Source organism: Notolepis coatsorum, assembly GCF_963971535.1.
Source record: "Notolepis coatsorum genome assembly, chromosome: 10".
NCBI classification, from domain to species: Eukaryota; Metazoa; Chordata; class Actinopteri; order Aulopiformes; family Paralepididae; genus Notolepis; species Notolepis coatsorum.
In genome coordinates, this window is record NC_140174.1 from 22266873 (window position 1) to 22293129 (window position 26257).

General features: G+C 47.1%; 1 protein-coding gene across 1 annotated transcript in view; it reads right to left on the minus strand.

Annotated features, from left to right (window-relative positions):
• Window positions 1-6088: 6088 nt before the first annotated feature.
• The window catches only part of cpped1 (calcineurin-like phosphoesterase domain containing 1), a 105511-nt gene continuing 85342 nt past the window's right edge, over window positions 6089-26257 (minus strand). Inside the window, 1 exon segment of the mRNA XM_084323809.1 lies at window positions 6089-7056. Within this exon segment, the coding sequence (XP_084179935.1) occupies window positions 6830-7056 (227 nt within the window). The 3' untranslated portion in view covers window positions 6089-6829.

Consider the following 26257-nt stretch of genomic DNA (forward strand, 5'->3'; position numbering starts at 1 on the left):
TCTCTTTCTTTTCAACGGTTTAGACAGCGATGAAACGATCTCTGAATCGATATATTTATTTTAACCAGGCAGGTCAATTAACAACAAATTGTTATCTACAATGACGGCCTGGCGAGAGGACAAAAGAGCCTCTCCAAGGGTAACGAGGAAAGGGGACAAAAAAAACTCAATAAAAGAGACAGACAATACATATACATGACAGAGGTAAGGGAGATAATTAAAAGACACATCAAACAAACAACCAAATACAATTACAATCACGTACAAGGTATGTAATACATGAAGCAGAACAGACTAATTGCAATTAAAAGGCTGGGTGACAGTTGCAGGTGTGTGTGTAAACAACTCTGCGATAGAGTAGCGAGGGGGGTCTTACTTCCCATACAGTATGTGATGCATGACGTGATCTGATGATTTCCCCCCCCGAAGGTTTCCATGATCTGACGACGTGCGTGGGAGGGTGGGGGGGCGGGTATACACGTGCCCACTGGTCACCAGCCACATCAGACCTCCATGTCCAACACTAGGACTCTGAGAGAGGGACAAACAGGGAAGGACGGACGGAGGGATGGAGAGAACGGAAGGAGAGCCGTACTGTATTGTACCCATTCTGCAATCGGTTAATAAAATGTTCAATCAATCAATCAATCAGAGAGAAAGAACGAGGGTTATGACTTCTTTCTCGAAGCAACACTATATCATAATAGCAGTTTTATGCAGAGGGTTTAGAGAAGTGTGATTTTCATTCCGGGCATTCGTGTTCTATATCCAGTCCAATAAAGACAGGCTAGCCTTAACGATACCGCCGTTACGTTCCATATACCGCGTCTTCGCAGTTGAAACCACACAGATAGGTTTCATTGATTTTGGCTCATGCTATATGCCGCTAAATCTCCCTGCCACCGCATCCTGCCTTTCAGCATAAAAATATCTTCTTTATCATGTTACAGTCACCAGCGCATCCCTCCGCCGCTGAGCCATGAAGGGCTGGTTACGGCCTGTCTGTGCCTGGCGGCGTGCCAAGAGGGCAGGGCAACACGAGTGGATGGGAGCCCTCCATCACGGGCTCCTCTGGTGCCCAGATGGCCCTCTCTCTCAGCGGGCACGCTGCCAGGAGAGGTGGCACCCCTGACGTCAGGCCCATGATTCAATACGCGGAGCTTTCATTTACTCCCCCCCTCCTCCCCCCAAACACCTGTGGGCTCTATGGGAAAAATTAGGGGCTTCGGTTCCGGTGCCTTGTGTGTGTACTGTGTATGTGTGTGTCACTCGCAATCTGGCTCCTGTCGAAGTGTTAGAATGACAAACTGTGATCAACGGTCACGTCTTGTTTGTGTCTTGAAACTAATCAGTGTATGCGTGTTGGTGTGTGTGGGAGTGGGAGTGGGAGGGTATCACTACTAACCGTTACCTCATCGTTAGTCGTCACAAAGACGTTTCTTATTTTTTATAATTGGATATGGAATAATAACTGGATATGGAATGGGTTTCATTGGCCGTAATGTGACGTTGAAACATTCGTGACTATATGGCAGCACCGAGGAAAAACAAGCCGACGGACAAGCCTCCTCCTGAACCTCCCTCTCCACTAAAAGCTGATAATCATATCAAGGCATTAGTGGGAATTATGTTAAATAAATAAAAAAAAACACAAATCCGCCAAGAAGTAATTCTCAGTTTTTCCTAATTTCCAGATATAAAGCTGTTAGTCATTGTTTACCATCATAAATCTACCAATTACCAGGAGTCCCTCGGGCGCATAGAATCATTTCTGAGTGGAAAACAAAAGTGGATTGAAGTCCTCGGGCATCACACTCAAGAAAAGTCTTGTAAAGCAATACACTTGTTCTCGTTCCAATCATGGCAACGGCAGCTCTGACTCACAGAGCGTGTCGTTTTGCTGTCTCCCTGGTTCCAACATCTCAGTTTGAAAACACATTTCAATAAACCTTCATTATGCTGTAAAAGGTGATTAATGTTTGCAGGATGGAAGTCGTGGCGTTCAGTCGTGCTGGTGTTTTGTAGCTTCACCCTCGTAGACTTTTACTGAAATGTACTAAACTATATAGCATATATATCCCATGTAACAGTGGTTATCAAGCGTTTTCAGGTCAAGGACCCCCCAAGTTGATACGTAATAGACCACTGACCCCCATTCAATATTACTGTGTCCCAGAGACCCCCCCCCCCCCCCCCCCCATCTGAGAAGATACAGTACTGTTATTAGATATCAATCAGTTCAGAATGAGGTGGGAAGATAACAGACGAGTGGTGGCCAATTCTCCGCCTTCGACTAAAAACACATCTCATCTGACATTCTTTTTAATAAAAACGAACCTTCTTACTGCTTTTTACTATTATATCTTACTACAATGCTATACTACTACCTACTATGCTAATATGTCTATATTACTATGCACTCAGAGTGCAGCACTCAAGTCCGACACTATTTGACGAACAATGACCCGTAGCTGCCAGAGTGGAGTGGACTCAACCTTGATGACTCGGACTAGAGTAATGGGGACTCGGACTCGAACACCGGGGACTCGAGACTCGACTACAACACTGCCTCCTGGTTGTTCGCAATCTAGTAAGTCGCTTTGGATAAAAGCATCAGCTGCTGTAAATGACAAAATGTAAAGTGAAACCCATCATCAGAATAGTATAACAATTATTCATTCTCTAATGGCGCTAACTTCTAGTGGAAGAAAATATCAGCGAAATTAAACAGATCCCCTGTTTTGCTGTGGAATCCCCCCAGGGGTCCCCTGGCTCCACTTTGAGAAGCACTATCCTCTAATCTAGAACAGTCCACATCACAGTAGTGACTTCCTTGCGAGGATTCAAGACATGGCGTTCTGGCTCTTACATTCCATTAGAAGCTCGGTCTTGAGTGTTGCGTAGTGATTGTCCCATGATGACCTCGTAGAAATGACATGTTATTACACTCCACTCTGTGGCCTTCTGGGTCCACACGGGCAACGCCTCTCAAAGTGGGTGTACTGATCTGGAGTCAGTACAGCTTGATTAAGGTCGTGAAGAGTGTTCACAGGTCACTGGCCTCAGATCAGCACTCCTGTACTTTGGAAAGCTTTGAGAATATGGGACTTGGTCTCTTTCTCTCGGTCTCTCTCATCCCACAGCATCTTAAAACAACCTCCACAAGGAAAACACTGGAGATGGCGAAGGCACTCCACATACTTAACTTTATACCCTCGACGCTAATGCTGTGGAGTCACTCATGCGTGGCGTGCGCGCGCGCGTGTGTGTGTGTGTGTGCGAGTGTGTGTGTGTGTGAGTGTGTGTGTGAGTGTGTATTAGGGATTGGGGGACATGTGATCAATAAACATCAGGTAGCTTTCATCTGTCCCAGTAGAGTGAATCCTCTGAACCAGAGCAGAGATCAAAGGAACTGCTGACCTCTGGCTATATTTACAGAGTAATATATTTATATACACACACACACACACATACATATATATATACACACACACACACACACACGTATATATATGTACATACACACACACATATATATACGACTACTATACAGCCTTTTAAAATTGACAAGGACCAAATTTACACAAATGATGGCAACTTTACAGCCAGAAAGAGGGATTGAACATCATTTTCAACACATTAGCACTGAACAGCTGTGTGTGTGGGAGCAATAGTGAAGAGAGAGAGAGAGAGAGAGAGAGAGAGAGAGAGAGAGAGAGAGAGAGAGAGAGAGGAGAGAGAGAGAGAGAGAGAGAGAGAGAGAGAGAGAGAGAGAGAGAGAGAGACAGGCAGACATCCACTTTTGGATGACTGCACACATGTTGGATTAAATGAGCCAGGGGACAGACAAGTACCGACTAATCAGAATACACGTCGTCACGAATAACAAAACAATCACCCCGTTGCTTAAAATCAACATTTATTGTAAAAAAACAACAACAACAACATGATATGTCAGGATGACACAAAACCCGCACGGTAACCGCTGCAGTCCGAGGACGAGTCGGGAGGGAACCACGCGAGAGGCGCGGCGTCCGCAGAATGAAAGGTGCTGTAAGGATCACCATAGAAGAAGAGAAAAATAATAAAGAACAATGTCACTGAGCCGGGCGAGCACGAGGATATAAAATAGATAAGAACATGAGCTTCCTTCTCAGACAGGAAATGAAGGATATGGACTGAGCCGTCTTTCACAGTCATTATCATCCCCCCCCCCGCGACACCCACCTAACCCCACCCTCCCTTCTTCTCTCTGTCTGTCACAAGCCAGGGTTTGGAAGAGAGAGGGTGCCGCTCGTGTGAAATGAGGTCAGCAATTGTGGTTCGCTGATGGAAAACCACCTACAGTACCAACCACTCCATGCACATGCACATACACGCACGCTCACGTTCACACACACACACTCACACATATACACACAAACACCCTCAAGGCTTGGCCACTGCATTAGTTCACTCGCTCACTCTCTCTCTCACACACACACGCAGAAAAAGAGGACACACACGCAAAACACACAAAATGTGTTGCTCAAGGGTTGCCATGACAACTCCCTTGCATTGCCAGTCGGTCAGAGTGAGTGTGTGTGTGTGTGGTGGAAGGGAGGAGGAGGGGGGTGTAATCGAGTAGAGCCATTTAGGGAAAGTCATTCTGTCAAGTAAATCCGTCCATTTGAAAGGCATTCAGCATGTGAGTAGTGTCATGAATAAAATTTTGTTCCTCACATATCACACACTACAGAAGAGGCAACCATGCAAGGTGCCAACCCTGCTCATCAGGAGCAATTAGGGGTTAAGTGTCTTGCTCAAGGACACTTCGACACGCTGCCCGGGAGGAGCGGGAATCGAACCAGGAACCTTCCGACTACCCGACGACTGCTCTACCTCCTGAGGCACTGTCACCCATATACTGGGCTGTGAGACTGGTACACAACACTGACACACTGCTTAGGATTTAAGAGGCATGTTGAATGTCTGGACCGCCCGCCCCCCCTCACTCCGTTGTCCTACGTGCTCACCTGACTGGTGCGACCATGTGGCAGCAGCTTGACGCCAATCCTCCACCGTGAGATCTAAGGACAATGACTTGCATAAAATAAATGGTACAAAGGTGAGTTCTGTTTTGTTGTGTTTAAAGAGGCAGACTAGACTAGACCAGATCAGACTAGAGCAGACCAGACTAGACCAGGACAGACCAGGACTCTGGACTCATTCCAAGGTCAGCAGGTAGCTGACCTTTGTCAGGCTCAGGGAACCACGATACACGTAATGGACCCACAGAATATAATGGTCACTGGGTTAGCTTGCATAGGATCGCTAATGTTGGCATTACGCCGTAGCTACAGTAAATGCTGTGAGGTTAAATAATGCATGTTTTAGGATAGTTAGAAGCATCGTTACATTCTCAACTCTTTTATTTAAAATGTTTACATTGATAGCGCCGGGACTGCACCACAGTATGTCTTGGGACCATAACCATATGCACATGGTGGCCATTTTGCTCTTGTCAAGTAGTGGTGTGCACAGATAGGCCCGAAGGGGCCTTGAGGCCCTGCCCTTTTTGCCCCCCCCCCAAAATATATATATGTTTTCTTCAAATATGAGAGAACGGAAATGTATACTACTATCCACGAAGAATAGACCATATTATTTATAAAGTACCACACCCCCCCCCCCCCCGCTTGAGCCCTTGCCCCCCAAATGTGTGTGCTAGTAGTTAATTAGTAGTGTGTGTCACTTAATGTATGTCTGTCTGCCTGTTTGCATGCCTACATGTTGCTGTCAGCATTTTTCTTTCCTGTATTCTGTATTGTATTCTCCTATCCTACTCTGTATTTTCCCCCACTTTGCGAATAGCAAATTATGTATTTTATAGCCTTAACCACTTTTAACTATGCTGGTTATATTCAAATACTGTTTTAATGATGCTCTTAAAATGTATAAATGTCTATCTATTCAGTTTTTACCTGGCATCCACATCTTGCCTAGGGACTACAGTTGAAAACTAGCTACCCAGCTGACACTGGCATATTTACAGTGGCGGTACTCTGTCTCATTACTGTTGAAAATGTGCACTGTCCTATTCAATAAACGTAATAAACTAAACTAAACTAAAATGGACTGTGCACGCCCCTGATGTCAAGCACGACATAAGAGCAAAATGGCCACCGTGTGAATGTGGTCAATATAGCACTCGCTTGTATTTAAATATGTTTAAGTTAAGTATTGTGTGATTTTGTGTGAAGGGCGGACTAGCAAAGTAAGTAATTTTCATTGTATGGCAAACTGTCTGTTTAACTGTGCATATGACAATAAACAATCTTGAATCTTGAATCTATAGCAGGTGTTATTATGGTTAAATGCAGCTGCTGAGCTGGAGAGCTGTGGTATATGATGCTGTTCTGCACCAGAAAGATCTGAGGGGAAAGAACAACGGCGTTGCTGCTCCTTATAGAGCACAACGTTTACCCCCCACTTCTGAAATCAACACAGATTTGTACATATAACCATAGTATAACCAAGTATAACCATTCTGTAAAAAAAATATCAATTCATATTCTTTTCATAGTGTCTAATCTTCTATAATATACAGAACGATTGACCACGGGGGTTTATATTGCGAGGTTAGCACGTGGCATCAAGGTCGTGGCATTTCACGAGATTTCGTTTATTGTTGTTATTTTATTATTGGTGGTAATGAAGATCCCCTAAGCACATTCATGACCGTATTGGAGGACCCCCTAAGAAAACAGGGTGGCATGTAGTAGAATGGAAACAAATCACAAAGTAAAAGTCTGTTTGATTGAACAGCGACTTCCTCGTTCTGGCTCCGTCAGGCCTGCAGCAGCTTCCTGAGGTCTTCGTCTATGCCCCGCCCACTCAGCAGCTCCAGACTGTAGTAGCGGTGGACGATGTCGTCGGCGGTCACCACCACCACCCGCACCCCGTGGGTGTCCTCCCCCAGCTGGCAGCCGAGGGCGGAGCTCACGACCATGTCCAGGCCGTCGTGGCGACCCCCTGCGTTGCGATGGTAGTGGCCCGTGAAGACCGCCTTCACACCTGATGTGACAGAGAGAGGGGAGGGGGGGGGGGGGGGGGGAGGGAGGGGTGTTAGTCTAGTGTTCGTCTAGTATTGGCAGTTAGGGTCGTTGAATTAACCGAGCAACAGTTGTACATATAACGGCAACAATCAAGAGAAGAGGGGTGTATGGGTGTTTAGGAGAAGAGAGATGCCTAGCTTGGTTTGCTTTTGTTGGCCTCTCTCCCCTGCTACCAGCCTCTCTCCCTGCTGCCAGCCTCTCTCCCCTGCTACCAGCCTCTCTCCCTGCTACCAGCCTCTCTCCCTGCTGCCAGCCTCTCTCCCCTGCTACCAGCCTCTCTCCCCCGCTGCCAGCCTCTCTTCCCTGCTACCAGCCTCTCTCCTCTGCTGCCAGCCTCTCTCCCCTGCTGCCAGCCTCTCTCCCCTGCTGCCAGCCTCTCTTCCCTGCTGCCAGCCTCTCTCCCCCTGCTGCCAGCCTCTCTCCCCTGCTGCCAGCCTCTCTCCCCTGCTGCCAGCCTCTCTCCCTGCTGCCAGCCTCTCTCCCCTGCTACCAGCCTCTCTCCCCTGCTACCAGCCTCTCTTCCCTGCTACCAGCCTCTCTCCCCTGCTACCAGCCTCTCTCCCCTGCTGCCAGCCTCTCTCCCTGCTGCCGCCTCTCTCCCCTGCTACCAGCCTCTCTTCCCTGCTGCCAGCCTCTCTCCCTGCTGCCAGCCTCTCTCCCCTGCTGCCAGCCTCTCTCCCCTGCTGTCAGCCTCTCTCCCTGCTGCCAGCCTCTCTCCCCTGCTGCAGCCTCTCTCCCCTGCTACCAGCCTCTCTCCCCTGCTACCAGCCTCTCTCCCCTCTGCCAGCTCTCTCCCCCGCTACCAGCCTCTCTTCCCTGCTGCCAGCCTCTCTTCCCTGCTGCCAGCCTCTCTCCCCCGCTGCCAGCCTCTCTCCCCCGCTGCCAGCCTCTCTCCCCTGCTGCCAGCCTCTCTCCCCCGCTGCCAGCCTCTCCTCCCTGCAGTGGCTTTCGGAGCGTAGTGTGAAAGTCAGGAGCAAAACGGACCATTTTGACGTACGGCGTTTCGTTTGCAGCTTCAAGTTTGAAATGTTTACATTAAACTGATTTGAAGAAGTCTTAATTTGTAGCACACATTGCAACGTAGTCAAGCGGCGACACACACGTGTGATGGGCGACACATAGGAACACACACGTGTGATGGGCGACACACAGGAACACACGTGCGATGGGCGACTAGAGACACATAGGAACACACACGTGTGATGGGCGACACACAGGAACACACACGTGTGATGGGCGACACACAGGAACACACACGTGTGATGGGCGACACACAGGAACACACACGTGTGATGGGCGACACACAGAAACACACACGTGTGATGGGCGACACATAGGAACACACACGTGTGATGGGCGACACACAGGAACACACACGTGCGATGGGCGACACATAGGAACACACATGTGCATTTATTTTTTGGGTCGCCGATGACATTTCTACTCTGCGCTTGACGCATCCGTCGTCCTTCCCGTCTGTGCCAAGGGACACGTCCAGCGTTAGCAATCTGTTCTGTATGTTTTCCATTGGGTTTATCTTTTTTTTGGAGGGGAAACCCTTGCGAGCGCGGGGGGAGAACATGCAAACTCCACACAGAAAAGCCCGGGAGATACACAACCTAGGTACCATGGCAACCTGGTCCCCACTCCCCAAGCGGGAATCGAACCCAGGACCTTCTTGCTGTGAGGCGACAGCGTAACCACTACACCACCGTGCCGCCTTTTACAATGGGTAAATGAGGTTATAGGGCGATATTGAAAACAGTTTGGTAAAACTGGTAATGACTTGAGTTACGTGTTTGTTTCTCTCACTCAAACACTTACCTAGTCAGTCCGAGTCGCTCATTTGCTTCTCAACTTTTGCAGCCGGCCCATCACTCAAGACAACTCATTCAAGGGTACTACGACTATGCTTGCACCTCATGGTACCAAAGCACTTCAAAAGGTGCTAAAAACAAGATTACAAACATCACAAAACAAACTGGTCAGACTACTGCTTGACCTTACTCCTAGAACCCACCTCACCCCTGCCCACTTTGACAACCTAGTATGGCTTAGATAGACGACAGAGTACAGCAACTTGCATGGGCCTGGTGTACAAGATACACTACACCACTAAGGTACCCATGTACATGTCAAAATACTTCCCAAAGGTCAGTGAATACCACGACCACAACACCAGAGGGAGCTCCACAAATCATGTTAAACCCAGATTCGGCTCAAACAAGGGACTAAACCGTTTCGCAATTATGCCACATCAATGTGGAACGCCCTACCCACAGCTGTAAAGGAATGTGAAACCCTACCCACATACATACATAAAGAGCACCTACAGAAACTGGCCCCTGTAAATGTCCTAACCCAACCCCCTCCAATGTACAGTTTCCCCCCCCCACCCCACCACCCCCAATGTACAGTTTCCCACCCACTTACCCAACCTCCTCCAATGTACAGTTTCCCACCCCACTTACCCAACCTCCTCCAATGTACAGTTTCTTCCCCCTCAAATGTATATACTCTCTTTTAGACTATTTTGTACTCATAAACAGTACTGTATATTTGTAGATCTAGTATGTCATAAATGTATAGATGTAGCAGTACTGTCTATCTGTATGTCATGTATGTCATAATGTTATGATGAATTGAAATGGGGGACCCTGACAGAACTTCCGGTTTGGAGATGTGTGGGTAGTCGACCATTGAAAGAGCTCCCGGTCAAACAATATCGAAAGAAGGAAGTAAAACTGTCTAAAACTGTCAAAAAACTAAATAAAAAGTGGTAACTCAAAGATATAAGAGAAAAGGAAGGATGAACACAAGAAAGAGCGAGAGAAAGAGGACCCAGAAGACGTACAAACACCGGAGGAAATATCTCGACACGCGGAAATGGCGGAAGAGATAACTCAGACGAGCGTGACACAGGTAGGCGGAGGCGTGGAGAACGTGGAGCCCGCCTGGGTAGCGAGGATGCAAGTGACCATGATGGCCAGCGTACAAGAATTACGGGCTGACATACAGGCTAACACCCAAGCTATAATGCAGATGGCCCAGGACGTACGGGCTAGCACACGGGCTATGGAGTTAGCTAACCAAGCTATCCCACGCAGGACATCCAGAGCGACATCGAGGGACTCGGGGCTAACGTGGCGGTGGGCCGCGGCGAGGACTGGTCGGAGAACGAGCTGCAAGCTAACACGGAAGCTAACACGAGGGGGGGGGGCATCGTTTCCGCGGTTTGATCCGGGAGAGTGGGATCTCGTGGGTTGTGGGTTCGTTGTGCGTGGGGTGGGGTGGGGTGCTTGGTGACATGGGAGGTAGCGGGCTTGGCTCGGTGGGGGGGAGTATCACCCCTCGCCCCTCTACTGGTCTGGCCCAATTAAATTCAGGGTACCCGTGTCGCTGAGTGCTGGGCCCCGCATGGGACGGACCTGGGATGCGGGGGAGCTCGGTTTCTAGGGGGGGATGGCGGGAGGGGGGGGGGGGTTCCTCTTACGGGGGTCTGGACGGGTTAACGAGGCCATATTCAAAGGGCCCATATCTGTATGTTGTTATGTTATGGATGTCACTGTAAATATTGTGTTGTATGTCTATAAATGTTAAATAAAAATGTAAGTTTAAAAAAAAGAAAATGGGGGACCCTGATGTAAACAAGACCAAAGTCTTTCTCTGGTCTGCATCCCCTTAACACGTTGAGTGCCGCCATCTCGTTGTTGGCCGCCATGCGTTGAGTGCCAACGACAAGAAATCTCGTTATTTAATCGTTATTGCTTTTATTAGCGATATCCATACATTTTTCATCAATCCAGCCTCACGTTATCATTGGGACTGGCTCTGACCTCGAAAAGGGCAAATACCGCCCCCTATCGTCTCCCGGATGGTATTGCACCCATTGGATTGGACTCAATGGAAATGCATGGGGGGGGGGGGGGAACCCAGATTCCACATTTTACTTCTCAGGCAATGTAACCCGAGACTGCTGCATTCATTGGGGACCCTCAGAGCAGCGTGGAATATGTCTTTCGCGTACATAGCGTTGGATCAATAAACGCGATCGATATTTGGAATGGCGATCAGGAACTGGAATAATCTTTTTGCAGAACATCTGATATTTTACCAGTCTTGGGTAATCAGATGTTTTTTTCACATATTTGTGTGTTTGTGTGTATATGTCGTTAGCGCTGACCAGGTCATAGATAATCGATTTTCCAGCCTGCTTCTCTAGCGTGCATAAGTACACATATACTATCGATAATCTAGCATTTATTTGAAAACGATTCATAACTCAGCCAGAAAATGACAACGTGTTGTGTGTATTACACTAAAGGGCGATTCCTTTTTTCTTTTATGTCCAAAAACGTCCGTTTTTCAAAACGCTATAAAACGGAAATGTACCAATGAAAAAAACAATCCGTTTCATACATGTTGACTGCAAGCAAGTCATTGATAAGCGATGGGCGTATTAGACACATAGCCATAATATAGAATATAGAAATAGCTCTGCGAAAATCATGAAATATCGGAAAATCAGTCCCAAAAGGCTGGCATTCAAGCGATAAATCATGCGCCCCCTGCTGGCCCTCAATGTGTTAACAGTTGTGTGTATTGAGCTGTACTACTGTATTGTACCTATTCTGCAATCTGTTAATAAAATGTTCAATCAATCAATCAAAACCGCAGAGCAAGGTATTCTGGGTAGCGTAGTTCAATAGATTTAATCTCTAACCGAGAAAGACATTTTTTTTTTTGTTTCATCACACTCAGGGGGTTAACTGTATAATAAATGACCAAACCTTCACAGAAACGCTTTGCTCCCCTGTGATGCACTGGGGGTATTATGATAAAAGACAACATGCGCCATTAGGCTCAATGTTTGATTTAGTCATTCTGTCCAGTCGTACGTTTTAAACAACGTTATATGCAGATCGTCCTTGATAGCGGTGTCTGCTCTGCATGTAATAGGAATACATTCATATTGTATAATGAGATCGGTGCCTCATCTCTGCAGGATTGACTGGCTTCCTAAATCCAGAGGGAGAACTAAGAGAGAGAGAGAGAGAGGATAAATGAAAGAGCAACACAAAGAAAGAGTGAAGCATAGAGCGAGGGGAGACCGTATAGCGAGAGAGAAGAACTGAGAGAGACGAAGGGGACGAACAAAACAGTGATACAAAGAAATAATGAAAGATGGAGAGAGAGAGGGAGAGAGAGAGTGAGGGAGAGAGAGAGAGGGACAGAGGAAGGGAGAGAGAATGGGGGGAGAGAGAGAGAGAGAGAGAGAGAGAGGAAGGGAGAGAGAGAGCGGGAGGCGGAGAGATAACGGGGAGAGAGAGAGGAAGGGAGAGATAATGGGGAGAGAGAGAGGAAGGAAGGGATGGAGAGACAGGACGGGGGAGAGATAGAAAGAGAGAGAGAATGGGGAGAGAGAGGAAGGAAGGGAGAGAGAATGGGGAGAGAGAGAGGAAGGAAGGGAGATAGAGAGAATGGGGAGAGAGAGGAAGGAAGGGAGAGAGAGAAAGAAGAAGAGAGAGAGAGAGAGAGAGAGAGAGAGAGAGAGAGAGAGAGAGAGAGAGAGAGAGAGAGAGAGAGAGAGAGAGAAACAACCAAAACAAAACAAGGAAGCAACAGAACACATTGGAATTCCCAACATAGCTGGCGGCTGCAGTGTTGTACGTAGCTAATTAGTGGCAGAGAGATACGTCTCTCTTTCTCTATCTCCCCCTCTCTCTTTCTCTCTCCCTGTCTGTCTATCTCCCCCACTCTAGAGAGAGAGGAAGGGAGAGATAGAGCGGGAGGGAGAGAGATAACGGGGAGAGAGAGAGAGAGAAAGGGAGAGAGAGAGGAAGGAAGTGAGGGAGAGAGACAGAACGGGGGAGAGAGAGAAAGAGAGAGAGAGAAATAGACGAGGAGAGAGAGAGAATGGGGAGAGAGAGAGGAAGGAAGGGAGATAGAGAATGGGGAGAGAGAAAGACAAAAAGAGAGAGAGAAAGAGAGAGAAAGACGAAGAGAGAGAGAGAGAGAGAGAGAGAGAGAGAGGAGAGAGAGAGAGAGAGAGAGAGAGAGAGAGGAGAGAGAGAGTGAGAGAGAATGAGAGAGAGACGAGGCAGACATCCACTTTTGGAACACGTTTGAAAGAGCAGGAAACTTTCACTGAGGGGGCAAAGATTTTCAATTTATTTCCCATCACAATCGACATCATTAAAGTGATGGTGGTGTGGCGGCGGATCGGCCCGCGGCGCCGCTGCTGCGTCACTTCATTGGAAATGATTACACACTTAAATCAGCCGGCCAAGCAACCCGCTGAGGAGGAGAACGAGGAGTCTCTTTAGTCAGAAGAAGTTGTGTGTGTTTCTGTGTATATGTGTGTGTGTGTGTGTGTGTGTGTGTTTATAGGTAGGGGGGGGGGGGGGGGATTGTAAAGGAGGAGTTCGGCATGGGTTTTGGCAGAGGAAGTGAGCCGCTCCAACAGTGGAAGTGTTTCCACAAACACTTCCAGGCTGTCTGCTCGCTGCCAGGTCTCCGGGGGGAGAGGCTCCAGCCAAAATAACTAATGAAAGACTGGCACCGACGAGGCTAAATGTACAGTCTACGCGCGGGGAACGACACCGGCCTGTCCGGCGCGGCTACACTAACAAAGGCCAGGAAACTGTAGCTACACACCTTGAAATATGTAAATTATAGTACTAATGGACCACAGGAAAAAGGTAAATGTTGTACGTTACGTATCTCTCTTTCTCTCCCCTCTGGTTCTCGCTCTCCCTCTCTCTCCCCCTGGTTCTCACTCTTCCTTTCTCTTTTTCCCTTTCTCTTTTTCCCTCTCTCCCTTTCATTCTCTCCCTTATTTATTGTTGTCCTTGTATACTATTGCTACTGTCATTTTGTATTTTATTTACTTGTATGCATGTACATAACCTTGTTTTTGTTACAGCCTCCCACCCCCCCTTCCCACAAAAGGCCTTTGCTTTTTGGACAGGCTGCTTTTGTATATAAGAATTTGTTCTTAATTGCTTGCCTGGATAAATAAATATTAAATAAAAAAGATATATATATGTAATATATATTGACATGTTTACAAAGATGTACAATGTGTACATCTGTGTGTGTGTGTGTGTGTATTAATTACAGCACCGTGAAATGTTGTGGATGAGAAAATAGCCATACCTTGTCTTACAGGGACTGCTACTGTACCTTATCATTTCATGGAGTTGTAATTAACACAACACAAGGATTCAGTGTCCCCGATGACATCACTGGCTGCCATATTCAAACTCGCTTACTCTCAATAAGCCGTCAAACTAAGTGACTGTGTGCAACTCAGGTTTTTGGCCGTGTGTGTGAGAATAATGTGCAAAATAAATCATAATTCTTTTTTTTCTGGGGGGGGGGGATATCACATACAGTAGCACAATAAAACCGTCCCCGAATCATCAAGTCCACCCCTCAGCGTAATAATAATAATAATCTCACAACGCCTCACAAATAGTCATCAAGTCCACCCCGTCAGCGTAATAATAATAATCTCACAAACGCCACCGGAATACCAAACGTGGCCTAAATTCATCATATTAATAATAGTGGGAAGGACGTGAGGGTAACCATGGTTCCCACGCCGGACCGCTGAATAATGAATGAGAGATGAGAAGCGATGCCACAGGGGCTGCTGCCTATATGAAGCCCGGGGAGACGGCTGTGGGGCACAGCGCCCGGGAGGACCACGCCGCACGCAGCCCTGCCCTCTCCCGCACAAGATACAAGATACTTCAATGCCACACAACGATGGTTGGTGGTAATTGTTTGCGGTACAGTTTGTTAAGCACTGGTTACATCAACATGAAACATCAGACATCAAACGCCCCCCCCTCCCACCTCCCAATCCCCACAATAAATACATATATACATAAATACTGTACATACAGGACAGTCACATGTAACACTACAGTGTCAGTCAGTGACGGATGCTTGCCCGTCGGTGCAAAGGGGGGCGGGCCAGGGTGTTTAGTGTTCGGACTGCTGTGGGGAAAAAACAGTTTGTGAAGCGTGTGTGTCTGGTTAGAATGGACCTGTAGCGACCTGAGGGCATGCGCTGGAATAAGTGGTGTGCTGGGTGAGAGGGATCGTTGACTATTTTACCACAGCGGGTGACTGTGCGTGAGGTGTAGATGGAGTCCAGAGAGGGGAGGGGGCAGCCAATTATTTTGGAGGCTGTTTTGGTGATGCGTTGGAGTTTGTGTTTGGTGTGTTTGTCAGTGGAACCATACCAGACTGTGATGGATGAGGTGAGGATGCTTTGAATTATGGCAGTGTAGAATTGGACCAGTTGCCTGAGGAAGTACAGGCACTGCTGGGCCTTCTTGATGATGGCAGTGGTGTTAATGTCCCATTTGAGTTTATTGCTGATGTGGGTGCCAAGGAACTTGAATGATTCAGTTAGGGTTATGGGTTGGTCTGAGATGGTTATTGGGAGTATGGTTTTTTTTTTTGAAGTCCTGAAGTCTATGGCAATTTCCATGGTTTTGGAGGTGTTGAGCAGGAGGTTGTTGGTTGAGCACCACCTCACTGCTCTGTCCACCTCCTGCCGGTAAATGGACTCATCGTTGTTGGAGATGAGGCCCAGGATGGTGATGGTGTCGTCTGCGTATTTGAAGGCCTTGACTGAACTGTCCAGGGGGGTGAATTGGTTGGTGTAGAGGGAGAAGAGCCAAGGGCAAAGGACGCAGCCCTGGGGGGCCCCAGTGCTGAGGGTCATTTTTTTGTAGTTTGTTATTTCTTGTAGGTTCTTCCAGACTGCTCTGGGATTGTTGGCAGCGAATTGATCTTCCAGTTTTTTTTTGCATGATTTGATTTGGCCTGCCTGATGGCAGACCGTAGTTTATATTTTGCAGATTTGTACTGCTCTTTATTTCCATTTATGTAGGCTGTGTTCTTTTCTTTTCGTAGTGATGCTATGTCCTTGTTGAACCAGGGTTTATTGTTTCCATGTGACGTGACGGTCTTAGTGGGGATATGCACATCTCCACACAACACCGGATGTATGACGTCACGGTGGTTGTGTATGCATCCAGTGAGTCGCACGTGGGCGTGAGAGAGTCCCAAAGAGTGCACTCCAGACAGCCTTTCAGAGTGTCCACTGCCTCTGGGGACCAGATTTCGCGCATTTGACAGTTTTTGCCGGTATGTTGGTATGAGGAGCAACATCGCGTGGTCAGATTTGCCCAGCGGAGCTCTCGGGAAAGCACGGTAAGCAGCTAATATGGCGCTGTAGCAGTGGTCCAGAGTGTTTGTGCCCCTGGTGGGGCACTTTATTTGTTGTTTATAGTTTGTCAGCTCACAGGAGAGGTGAGTGTGGTTGAAGTCGTGCTGATGCCACTAGGAAGGACTGCAGGTTCTCAGGAATCTGACTCACTCACAGAGGGTGGGCTTGCTGCTACAGTAAGTAGCACTCCAAGGTTTTGTGTTGTGCGTTGATGTGTGTGTGTGCGTGTGTGTGTGTGTGTGTGTGTGTGTGTGTGTGTGTGTGTGTGTGTGTGTGCGTGCGTGTGTGTGCGTGTGTGTGTGTGTGATGTTAAGAATGGTGTGTGTGCGCACCGTTCTTAACATCGGGGCAAACACCCGTCGTAACTGCCGCCGTTAACGTAGTAATGTGCAATATGTTCTTGTGGAGATTGTTCTGGACTATGTGTCTGGTCTCGGCGATCAAAGTTGCCTACAAGCGAGCGCTCCAAAGTGGGAGAATCTATCAACAACAATGGATTCCCCATGACCCGACGCCAATCCACCTGTCGGGCCTGGAGCTGCCGCTCCACACGGACTTCTCTGACACGGCCCAGCCCTTGGATGAGCAGCGGTGGTCTGAATTGCAAGCTCGCGAGAGAGCCTTCAGGAAAAGCCTTGATTCGGAACACAGTGACGAGAAACACCACTACGTTTCATCGGGAAATCCTGGAGTTTGGATCCGACTATTTACCCTCCTGAACGGAGTATTTTTCAGGAACGGAGCTTTTACAGCGGTAAATCACTGGGGGGGGGCCCACTTGGATACCCTCTTCTGAAATACGTCGCTCGGGTTCTGAAAAAGTTCCCGGTGAAAAAATAACTCCCAGATGCACTAACACCTGCACTAGTCACCACCTGGATTGAATCACAATTGTGATTTATCCGAGAGACAGTGCAGCCGTCATTAACATCAGCCGGAGGCGACCAAGGGAGGAGGAAGGTGAGCCGAAACAAACTGTCCTACCTCTGGCAACACAAACGTTCTAAAGCCATTCAGATTGTGTTAAACAACAGCGAATATCCCAGCCACCCTCCGTGCCCCAGTAACTGCAAGCAAGTGCAGGTTCTTATTATCAGCAGAAATGTCAGGGAGAAATGCGCATTGGCGACCCTCTCCCTTTACCACCATAGCATCACACGCTATCCCCCACGGAGCCAGCCTGTTCCCCGAACACCGCACATTTTACGCAGGAGGAGGTGGAGACAGTGTTGCACGCTCTCCCTAACAATAAATCGAGTGGCATGGACGGTGTCACTTATGAGTCACTCAAAGCCACGCAGCCAGGTATCTTAACATCAATCTTTAATGCCTGCCTGGAGAACAAAACAGTGCCTGAGTCATGGAACGGTGCTCTCGTCCACAGAATTCCCAAAAAGGACAATATCCCGGACAACCCATCAACCTGGAGAGACATTTCACTTCTTCGTACCATCTACAAGGTATTTATGAAATGTATCCTTGACCGTGTCTTGCCTTGGCTTGTGGATGAAAACATACTGTCTCCCAAACAAAAGGCCTATATCAACAGGCAAGGCATGAATGAGCATGTGTTCTGTCTCAAAACAGGCATTGATGATTTCAAACACGAGTCCAGTACATTTTATTCAGTGTTTCTGGATTTCCGTGATGCTTTTGGAATCCTAGCACACAATGTCATGCTGACAGCCCTTGAGGAAATACATCTACCCCAGGTTTTCATTGACATTGTTAGGGATGTTTACTCTGGTTCATACATACAGGTGATTTGTGGCAAACAGCTCACAGACCCAATCCCACTCCAAGTAGGTATAAAGACAGGCTGTCCATGGAGTGCAGTCAACTTTGTATACTCGCTATCAACTCATGGTTAAAATGGCTTTGTAGTTGCGCTCCCCCTAATGTAATGTCCCCTAACCCCGTCCAGGGGTATGCAGATGATGTAATAATAGCCTCCAGACAGGAGGATGTCATAAACACCATGCTCTCCAGAACCGACTCCTTCCTAGAGTGGTCTGGATTAGAGGTCAAATATGCAAAATGTGCTGTATTCTATGAGAGGCGGAGCAGGGAAAACAGCTGGTACCGGGCAAAATCAGATATAATTCCCACATTTACAGTTGATAACAAGCCACTGAGAGTCTACGCACGTCATGAAACATATACCTATCTGGGTCATAAATTTAATGTGGCAGGTGAATGGGAACAACAAGTGAGTGAAATTATCTCTGATTACTCAACCAGATTAGATTTAATTGACTCATCGTCCCTGCCACTCATCATGAAACTTGAAGCAGTCAGACAGATAGCCCTGGTCAAAGTTCAGCACCTATTCTCAAATGTACATATTCCTCGCAAATTTCTTTGTGAGATGAACAATAAAACCGTACAGATGGTGAGACAATGGACTGGACTGAACACTCACTCAACACGGGACATCATATTCCATACCATGCGGAGGGGCGGCCTGGATGTTCCCAACTTTGAATGGACGCACATTGCCACGAGACTCAGTCATCTTCTCAACATGCTGAACAGTGACGACCAGCACGTCAGAAAGCAGGCCAGAGCCTCTCTGTTCTTAGACCTGCAGAGACGCAAGGTCCCCCAGGCGTGTGGGTCGGATCCAAACTTCCTGGGTTACAAGAAGAAAGCAAGTGGAAAGCTGGACAGCCGCGCCCCCGGATTCGGGGTGTGGTCTGACTGGCCAGACCTGAATGACCTATGCGGCTGGTCTAACGTGGCCCTGGAGTGGGTGGGACCGGACTCAGACGCTGTTAATGTTTCTGAGGAGATCATCTCTGACCCTACCATCTCCGTGAAGGCCACCATTGACATCTGTGGAACGTGGCATGAACTGCCACTTACTAATGCCCGTGGCCATCTCATGTCGGCACAACAACAACGCCAACGTCAACACTGGACTAAGCTTAAACTGCAAGGGAAGCTTGCCTGTCTCCCTGCCGCTGACCACTCTGTCTCGCATGCAGTTTTAAAAAATGTAGCTATTGATGAGAGCATCATCATTTTCACTTTAAAAGCTAGGCCACAGGTTTTACCATCGATGCTCAACCTTTCCATCTGGTTCCCTGGCAGTCATAGCCCACACTGCATACACCATGGTCACGAACAGACAACAGAAACCATGTCTCACATACTCAATGGCTGTCATGCATACAAAGGGCTCTACATTTGTAGGCATGATAGGATCGTGGATCTGATTGCAGACAGTGTCAGTTCCACACTCGGGTCACCTGCAACCTGTATTGAGCTGTACTGTACTGTACCCATTCTGCAATCTGTTAATAAACTTTTCAATCAATCAATCAAACATATAAGCTGTATAAGCACACCAGTGTGAAGCCATTATGCTCAATCTGTGTAGGGACAATTCACTGTTCTCTGATATTTCAGCAAACACCCCCGATGTTGTTGTTGTTAATGAGAATAACAGAGAGGTTCTCATCCTAGAAGTTGGTTGCACGTTTGACTACAGTCTAGAGGAAGCCTTTACAACCAAAATGTTAAAATATCAACTGCTAGACCATACCATATCACAATTCGGCTACAACTGTAAACTTTTAGTCTTCATATTTGGAAGCCTGGGTGGGTCATATCCATAAGTTGGGTGTTAGAGGCCTTCAGATGGCCGGTCTTCCGAAGATAAGAGCCAAACAATTAGCAAGATATTGCTCAGTGTCAGCAATTATTGGCAGCCGGGCAATTTGGAGAAGACGCTGCTATCTGTACCCATGAGCTGTGGTGTTGATTGTCAGGTTCATCATCCATGTGTGTGTGTAACTTTGGTTGCCATTGTCAATTTGGGCACGATTGTCAGAATTGTTCAGAATAACCCAAGTGCACTGATAATATTTGTGTCCTTTAAACATTGTCTTTATGTGGACATAAATAAAGATTCTAAATGTGTGTGTGTGTCCCCTTGCTATCATGTCCAGTTCAGCGGTAGATTAGGGTCAACAGTATCCGTTAGGCTACTCTGTTAGATTATGCATTTGTTATTATAAAAAAAAAAAAAAAACGGATGTTTGCGTGTGTTGTTTGTGTTTGTGTGTACCTGGATTTTGTGAAGAATGTTGCCTATAGCCATGTGTGTGTGTGTGTGTGTGTGTTGATGTGTTGTGTGTTGATGTGTGTGTGTGTGTTGATGTGTGTATTTTTATGTGTGTTTGTTGATGAGTGTGTGTTGATGTGTGTGTTGATGTGTGTTTGTTGATGTGTTGTGTGTTAACTCATTCAGCGCCGGAGCTTAATGCGCGAGAGGGGGCTAGAACGCCACCGCTTTAATCAATGGGGGGACTGCGAGATTTGCGAGTGCTTAAAATATATCTTAAATGATAGCTATGGGTCTAATACACCCGTCGATTATCAGTGAGTTGCTTCCAGTCAACATGTACAAAATGGATTGTTTTTTTCATCGGTACATTTCCGTTTTATACCGTTTGAATATGAGTATAGTTTTGGTGATTCTTAGTAATTCCAGGAAAAGCCCTTTAGTGGAATACACTAAACACGTTGTCATTTTTCGCCTGATTATCGAATCTTCCTGAAATCAATGCTAGATCATCATTGTTATCCTTCCTCGTGCAAGAATGAAAAGAGCCCTGGACCAAGGCCCCCCCCCCCCCCCCCCCCCACCTCCTGCACCCAACGGCACACAGCCACACACACACACAGGTCGATCGGGGTAGAAATAAATATCAGATCAACGATAACATTTATATATAGTGTTCTTACCTTGTATCTGATGTAATGCAAAAGAAATAATCCAATTATCTGATCGCCAATCCAAGTACTGCTTGTGGAGGTCCGTACCACATTACCGACCGTTACACACTGACGGGCAGGCGGGGTTACTGTTCCATGCCATCGTTGTTGAGGCCTTCCTCGCCTGATTATTTAAACTCCGCCCGCACGGCTCGGATCGTCCCAGAAAATATACTACACCATTCCCAATGGAGTGCAATACCAGCTGGAAGGCGTAGGCGGCGGTATTGTGTGTGCGTGAGTGAGTGTGTGTGTGTGTGTGTGTGTGTGTGTGTGTGTGTGTGTGTGTGTGTGTGTGTATGTCTTTGCTATCATGTCCAGTTCAGGGCAGACTAGGGTCAACAGTATCCGTTAGGCTACTCTGTTAGATTATGCATTTGTTATTATAAAAAACAAAACAAAAAAAACTCTATGTTGCCTATAGCCATAAATGTGTGTGTGTGTATGTTGACGTGTGTGTGTGTGTGTGTGTGTTGATTATGTGAGAAATCAGGACAATTTCAATACTACACTCACAAAATCAGGACACATTACCAAATGAGGACATTTCGACGTCCTGATTTAGTTTGACGAGCTATGGGTGATGGTTAGGGCTAGGTAGGTAGGTATGTATTTATTTAGACAACAAAACATATACAGATCATTACATCACATATTTGCTTTAGTCAAGGATAGGAACGAAAAAGCCAATGACTTATTTACATCGTTGTCCCTGGAAGTCAAGGATGCTTGATACATACACATACAACTCATTACAGAAAGTCATTCACAATTATTACATTTGATAGCAATAATGGCACAATCATTAATTAATACAAACATGCGCATTTGTTGAGACATGTTCAACTAGCCTTGAGTCTGTGTGTCTCAGAGGGGGTGGTGGGGGGGAGGGAGGACGGAGAGAATTTCCGGACTCGACTCTGACTACAGTTGCCGTCAGCTAGGACCGGAGGGGGAGGAGCTGGGAGATGACTACCATTGCCGTCATAGGGGGTGAGATTTTGGCGATGAGACAGTCACTTTGGCACCCCTCCAGCATAGGCGCCAGGCGTACACGCGGGAGAGGGGATTGGGTATAGGGATTGGGGGCTAAGGTTAGGGTTAAGGTTAGGGTTAGTTACAGAATGCATGTAAGTCTATGTAATGTCCCCATATTTCACATAAACCGTACCGTTACCTAGGGTTGGGTACCTTTCACATTTGAACCGGTACCCGTACCTGTGAATCGATACCGGTACCCAACGGTACCTTTTTTCGGTACTTTAGTCTCTAAAAATGTAATCTACCTACCTCAGTTGTAAAAAAAAAAAAAATCCAAACTTCAAATAACCACACTTTCGACCGTTTTCGGCTTGCCATTGCCCCGACTGCTTTGTTGTTGAATCAAGTCAAATCCTAGGTAAGCGTATATTGTGCGTGTGAACGTTGACGTAAAAGTTAAAAAAAATATTATTATTATTTTTTTTACAGTACCGAAATGTGGCACAGACGAATCTCACGTGAATCGGTACTCGGTAGTACCGACGTGATTCGGTAGGTACCTTTAAAAGTACCTAATTCGGTACCCATCCCTACCGTTACCATACCGCCGTGACCGCCGAGCCACGACCTCTCCGCAAACGAAGAAAAGAACAAGGCGACAACAAGACAGCTAAGACAGCAAAAGGGAAATCAAGAGGAAATAGAAATAATTTATAGAAATAAATGATTATCATGAAGACGGAAGGGAGACGTAGTGAACCAGCAAAAAAAAAGAAGGAGAATTTGAACCAGATTTTGATTGCTCTGGTTGATTTTTGTTGTTGTGATGTTCTGCGAATAACCTTCCAGTGGAGAACCCCCCAAGACGACATAATCACCCAGGCGGAGAAATAACAAGAGTGTGTGTGTGTGTTGATGTGTGTGTGTGTCTGTTGATGTGTTGATGTGTCTGTTGATGTGTGTGTGTGTGTTGATGTGAATGTGTGTGTGTGTGTGTACACACATCTACGCACGCACGCACACACACACACACACACACACACACACACACACACACACGCACACGCACACACAAAAAGCTGACAGTCAGAACAACTAAAACACAGTGGCTTGATAAAGAATTAAAAACAAGTATGGCGAAGAGGAATGCTCTTAAAGTGTCTGCAATTGCCTCTGGTCTATCTTTAGACTGGAAGGCATATCGAGCTCTTAGGAACAGAACCACTCAAATGAATAGACAGACTTTTTTTTAATTATCATTTGAAGCTTGACGAATGTAAAAATTACAGTAAAAAAACTTTGGAGGGCACTTAATGAAGCTATGGGGAGGGATAAATTCACCAGGACACCTTCCTTCATAGAAGTGGAGGGAAAGTTTATTACAAAACCTTTGGAAATAGCCAATTACTTTAATAACTTCTTTATTAATAAAGTGGACACAATTAGAAGTCAGATGGGATCTGTGGATGGGAAACTCTCTGAATCAATAATAAAACATTTAATTATGAAGGAAAAGGAGTGTAGATTTGAATTCACGAAGATAAGTGTCAATGAGGTGGCCACACTCTTGTCAAGCATGATAAATGGCAAGCCGTGCGGCTTTGACAATATAGATGGTAGATTATTACAGCTAGCGGGTTCGTTTGTAGCAGAGCCCTTATGTCACATTTTCAACTTATGTTTTGAGAATGGTATTTTTCCACAGTCCTGGAAGATTGCAAACGTCACTCCGCTGTCAAAAAACAGTAGGGAGGCCTTCTGTGAAACATCAACACACACACACACACACACACACACACACACACACACACACACACACACACACACACACACACACACACACACACACACACACACACACACACACACACACACACACACACACACCACACACACACACACACACACACACACACACACACACAGGTTGGTAGTCATCAACACACACAGACCGAGATAGAAAGACTCTGACTACCAATGAGGAGGCCGTGGGTTCACCCTCCCCCCCGGTCGACTGCACCGAGGGTGCGTTTAACCTGAGGTGCTGTTGTCTCCCGGTCTGACCTCGCCTCTGCGTCTAGCCGGTGGATGGGGATCTCATTACTGAGGTTAGATAACCAAAACGCACTTCAACGCCGCTCTGTCAAGGTCTCGAGTGCCACTGAGGATTTAGAGAAACAACGTGAACGCCCGAGGATTTAATGGGCTCCCGTCCCGGGCCGGCTCTTATCGAGCTGAAAGTGATTTGGGGAGAAACCTGCGTTTAAGCGGCGGCTCAGGGATTAGACCTTGTCCGGTCCCTTAAAACGTCCATTTAAAAAAGTGTTATCATGGAGTCTTTCAAATGTCCGACCAGGGAAAAGACCCTTGGCTGGGAAACAGTAGCGAGCAGATAACAAGGTGATTAGAGGACGTCCTCAAGTCGTTATTAGTGCTGTTAGAAAGTTACACGGCTCATCGCAGAGCGGGCTAATGCTGGCAGGCTAATGCTGGCAGGCTAATGCTGGCAGGCTAATGTTGGCAGGCTAATGCTGGCAGGCTAATGCTGGCAGGCTAATGTTGGCAGGCTAATGCTGGCAGGCTAATGCTGGCAGGCTAATGCTGACAGGCTAATGCTGGCAGGCTAATGCTGGCAGGCTAATGCTGGCAGGCTAATGCTGGCAGGCTAATGTTGGCAGGCTAATGCTGGCAGGCTAATGCTGGCAGGCTAATGTTGGCAGGCTAATGCTGGCAGGCTAATGTTGGCAGGCTAATGCTGGCGGGCTAATGCTGACAGGCTAATGCTGGCAGGCTAATTCTGGCAGGCTAATGCTGGCAGGCTAATGCTGACAGGGGAAGGGGAACTATGTGAGAATGCTATTCATCGACTACAGCTCGGCATTCAATACCATAGTCCCCTCCATACTCATAGCCAAGCTCAGGGACCTGGGCTTGAACTATGACCTCTGCCAGTGGGTCTTGGACTTCCTGACTGGCAGACCCCAGGTGGTGAGAGCAGGCAACTGCACCTCCTCATCCATCACCCTCAACATAGGGGCCCCCCAGGGCTGTGTTCTGAGTCCCCTCCTCTACTCCCTGTACACACACGACTGTGTGGCTCAGCGGAGTAGCAATACAATCATCAAATTTGCTGACGACACAGTGGTGGTGGGCCTGATCTCTGCCAACGACGAGAGGGCCTACCTGGAAGAGGTCAAGGTCCTGGCGGGATGGTGCCAGGAAAACAGCCTCTCCCTGAACGTCAGCAAAACAAAGGAGATGATTGTGGACTTCAGGAGGTCGGGGGTCAAGGACTACAGCCCCCTCAGCATCGACGGGGCACCGGTTGAGAGAGTCAACAGCTTTAAGTACCTCGGAGCCTACATATCCGAGGACTTGACATGGACCACACACATTGACAGTGTTGTGAAGAAGGCACGACAACGCCTCTACTTCCTCAGGCGCCTAAGGAAGTTCCAAGTCAGTCAGAAGATCCTTAAGAACTTCTACTCATGTACAATAGAGAGCATCTTGACCGGCAACATCACCTCCTGGTTTGGGAATAGCACTGCACAAGACCGAAGCAGACTACAAAGAGTGACACGTTCAGCCGAACGCACAATTGGAGGGGGGCTCCCCACCCTCCAGAACATTTACAACAAGCGTTGCAAGGGCAAGGCTAAGAGAATCATTAAAGACTCCAGTCACCCGAACAACTGCCTCTTTGAACTGCTGCGGTCAGGCAAGCGATACCGGAGTCTCAAGGCGAGCACAGAAAGACTCAGAAGAAGCTTCTATCCCCAAGCCATCAGGCTGCTAAACGAACAATGAACACTACACAACAACAACCACCAAACGCACATAGCACACACATCCACACGCACACACTCACTTTAAACAAACACACTGTAGCACCCACTCCACACACTTTATAGCACACACCCACTTTAAACAAACACACTGTAGCACCCACTCCCCACACTTTATATTTATTGATGAAGGATTGCACTACAACTCGTACACCTTACTGTAAATTGTACCTAAATTGTACCTCATCCCATTTCTGCTTTGCACTATATAGTACTGTACATTAGTACACTGCATAGTATTGTATATTATATGGTAACTCAGAACATTGTACATATGTCTATACCGAACACTGTGACCT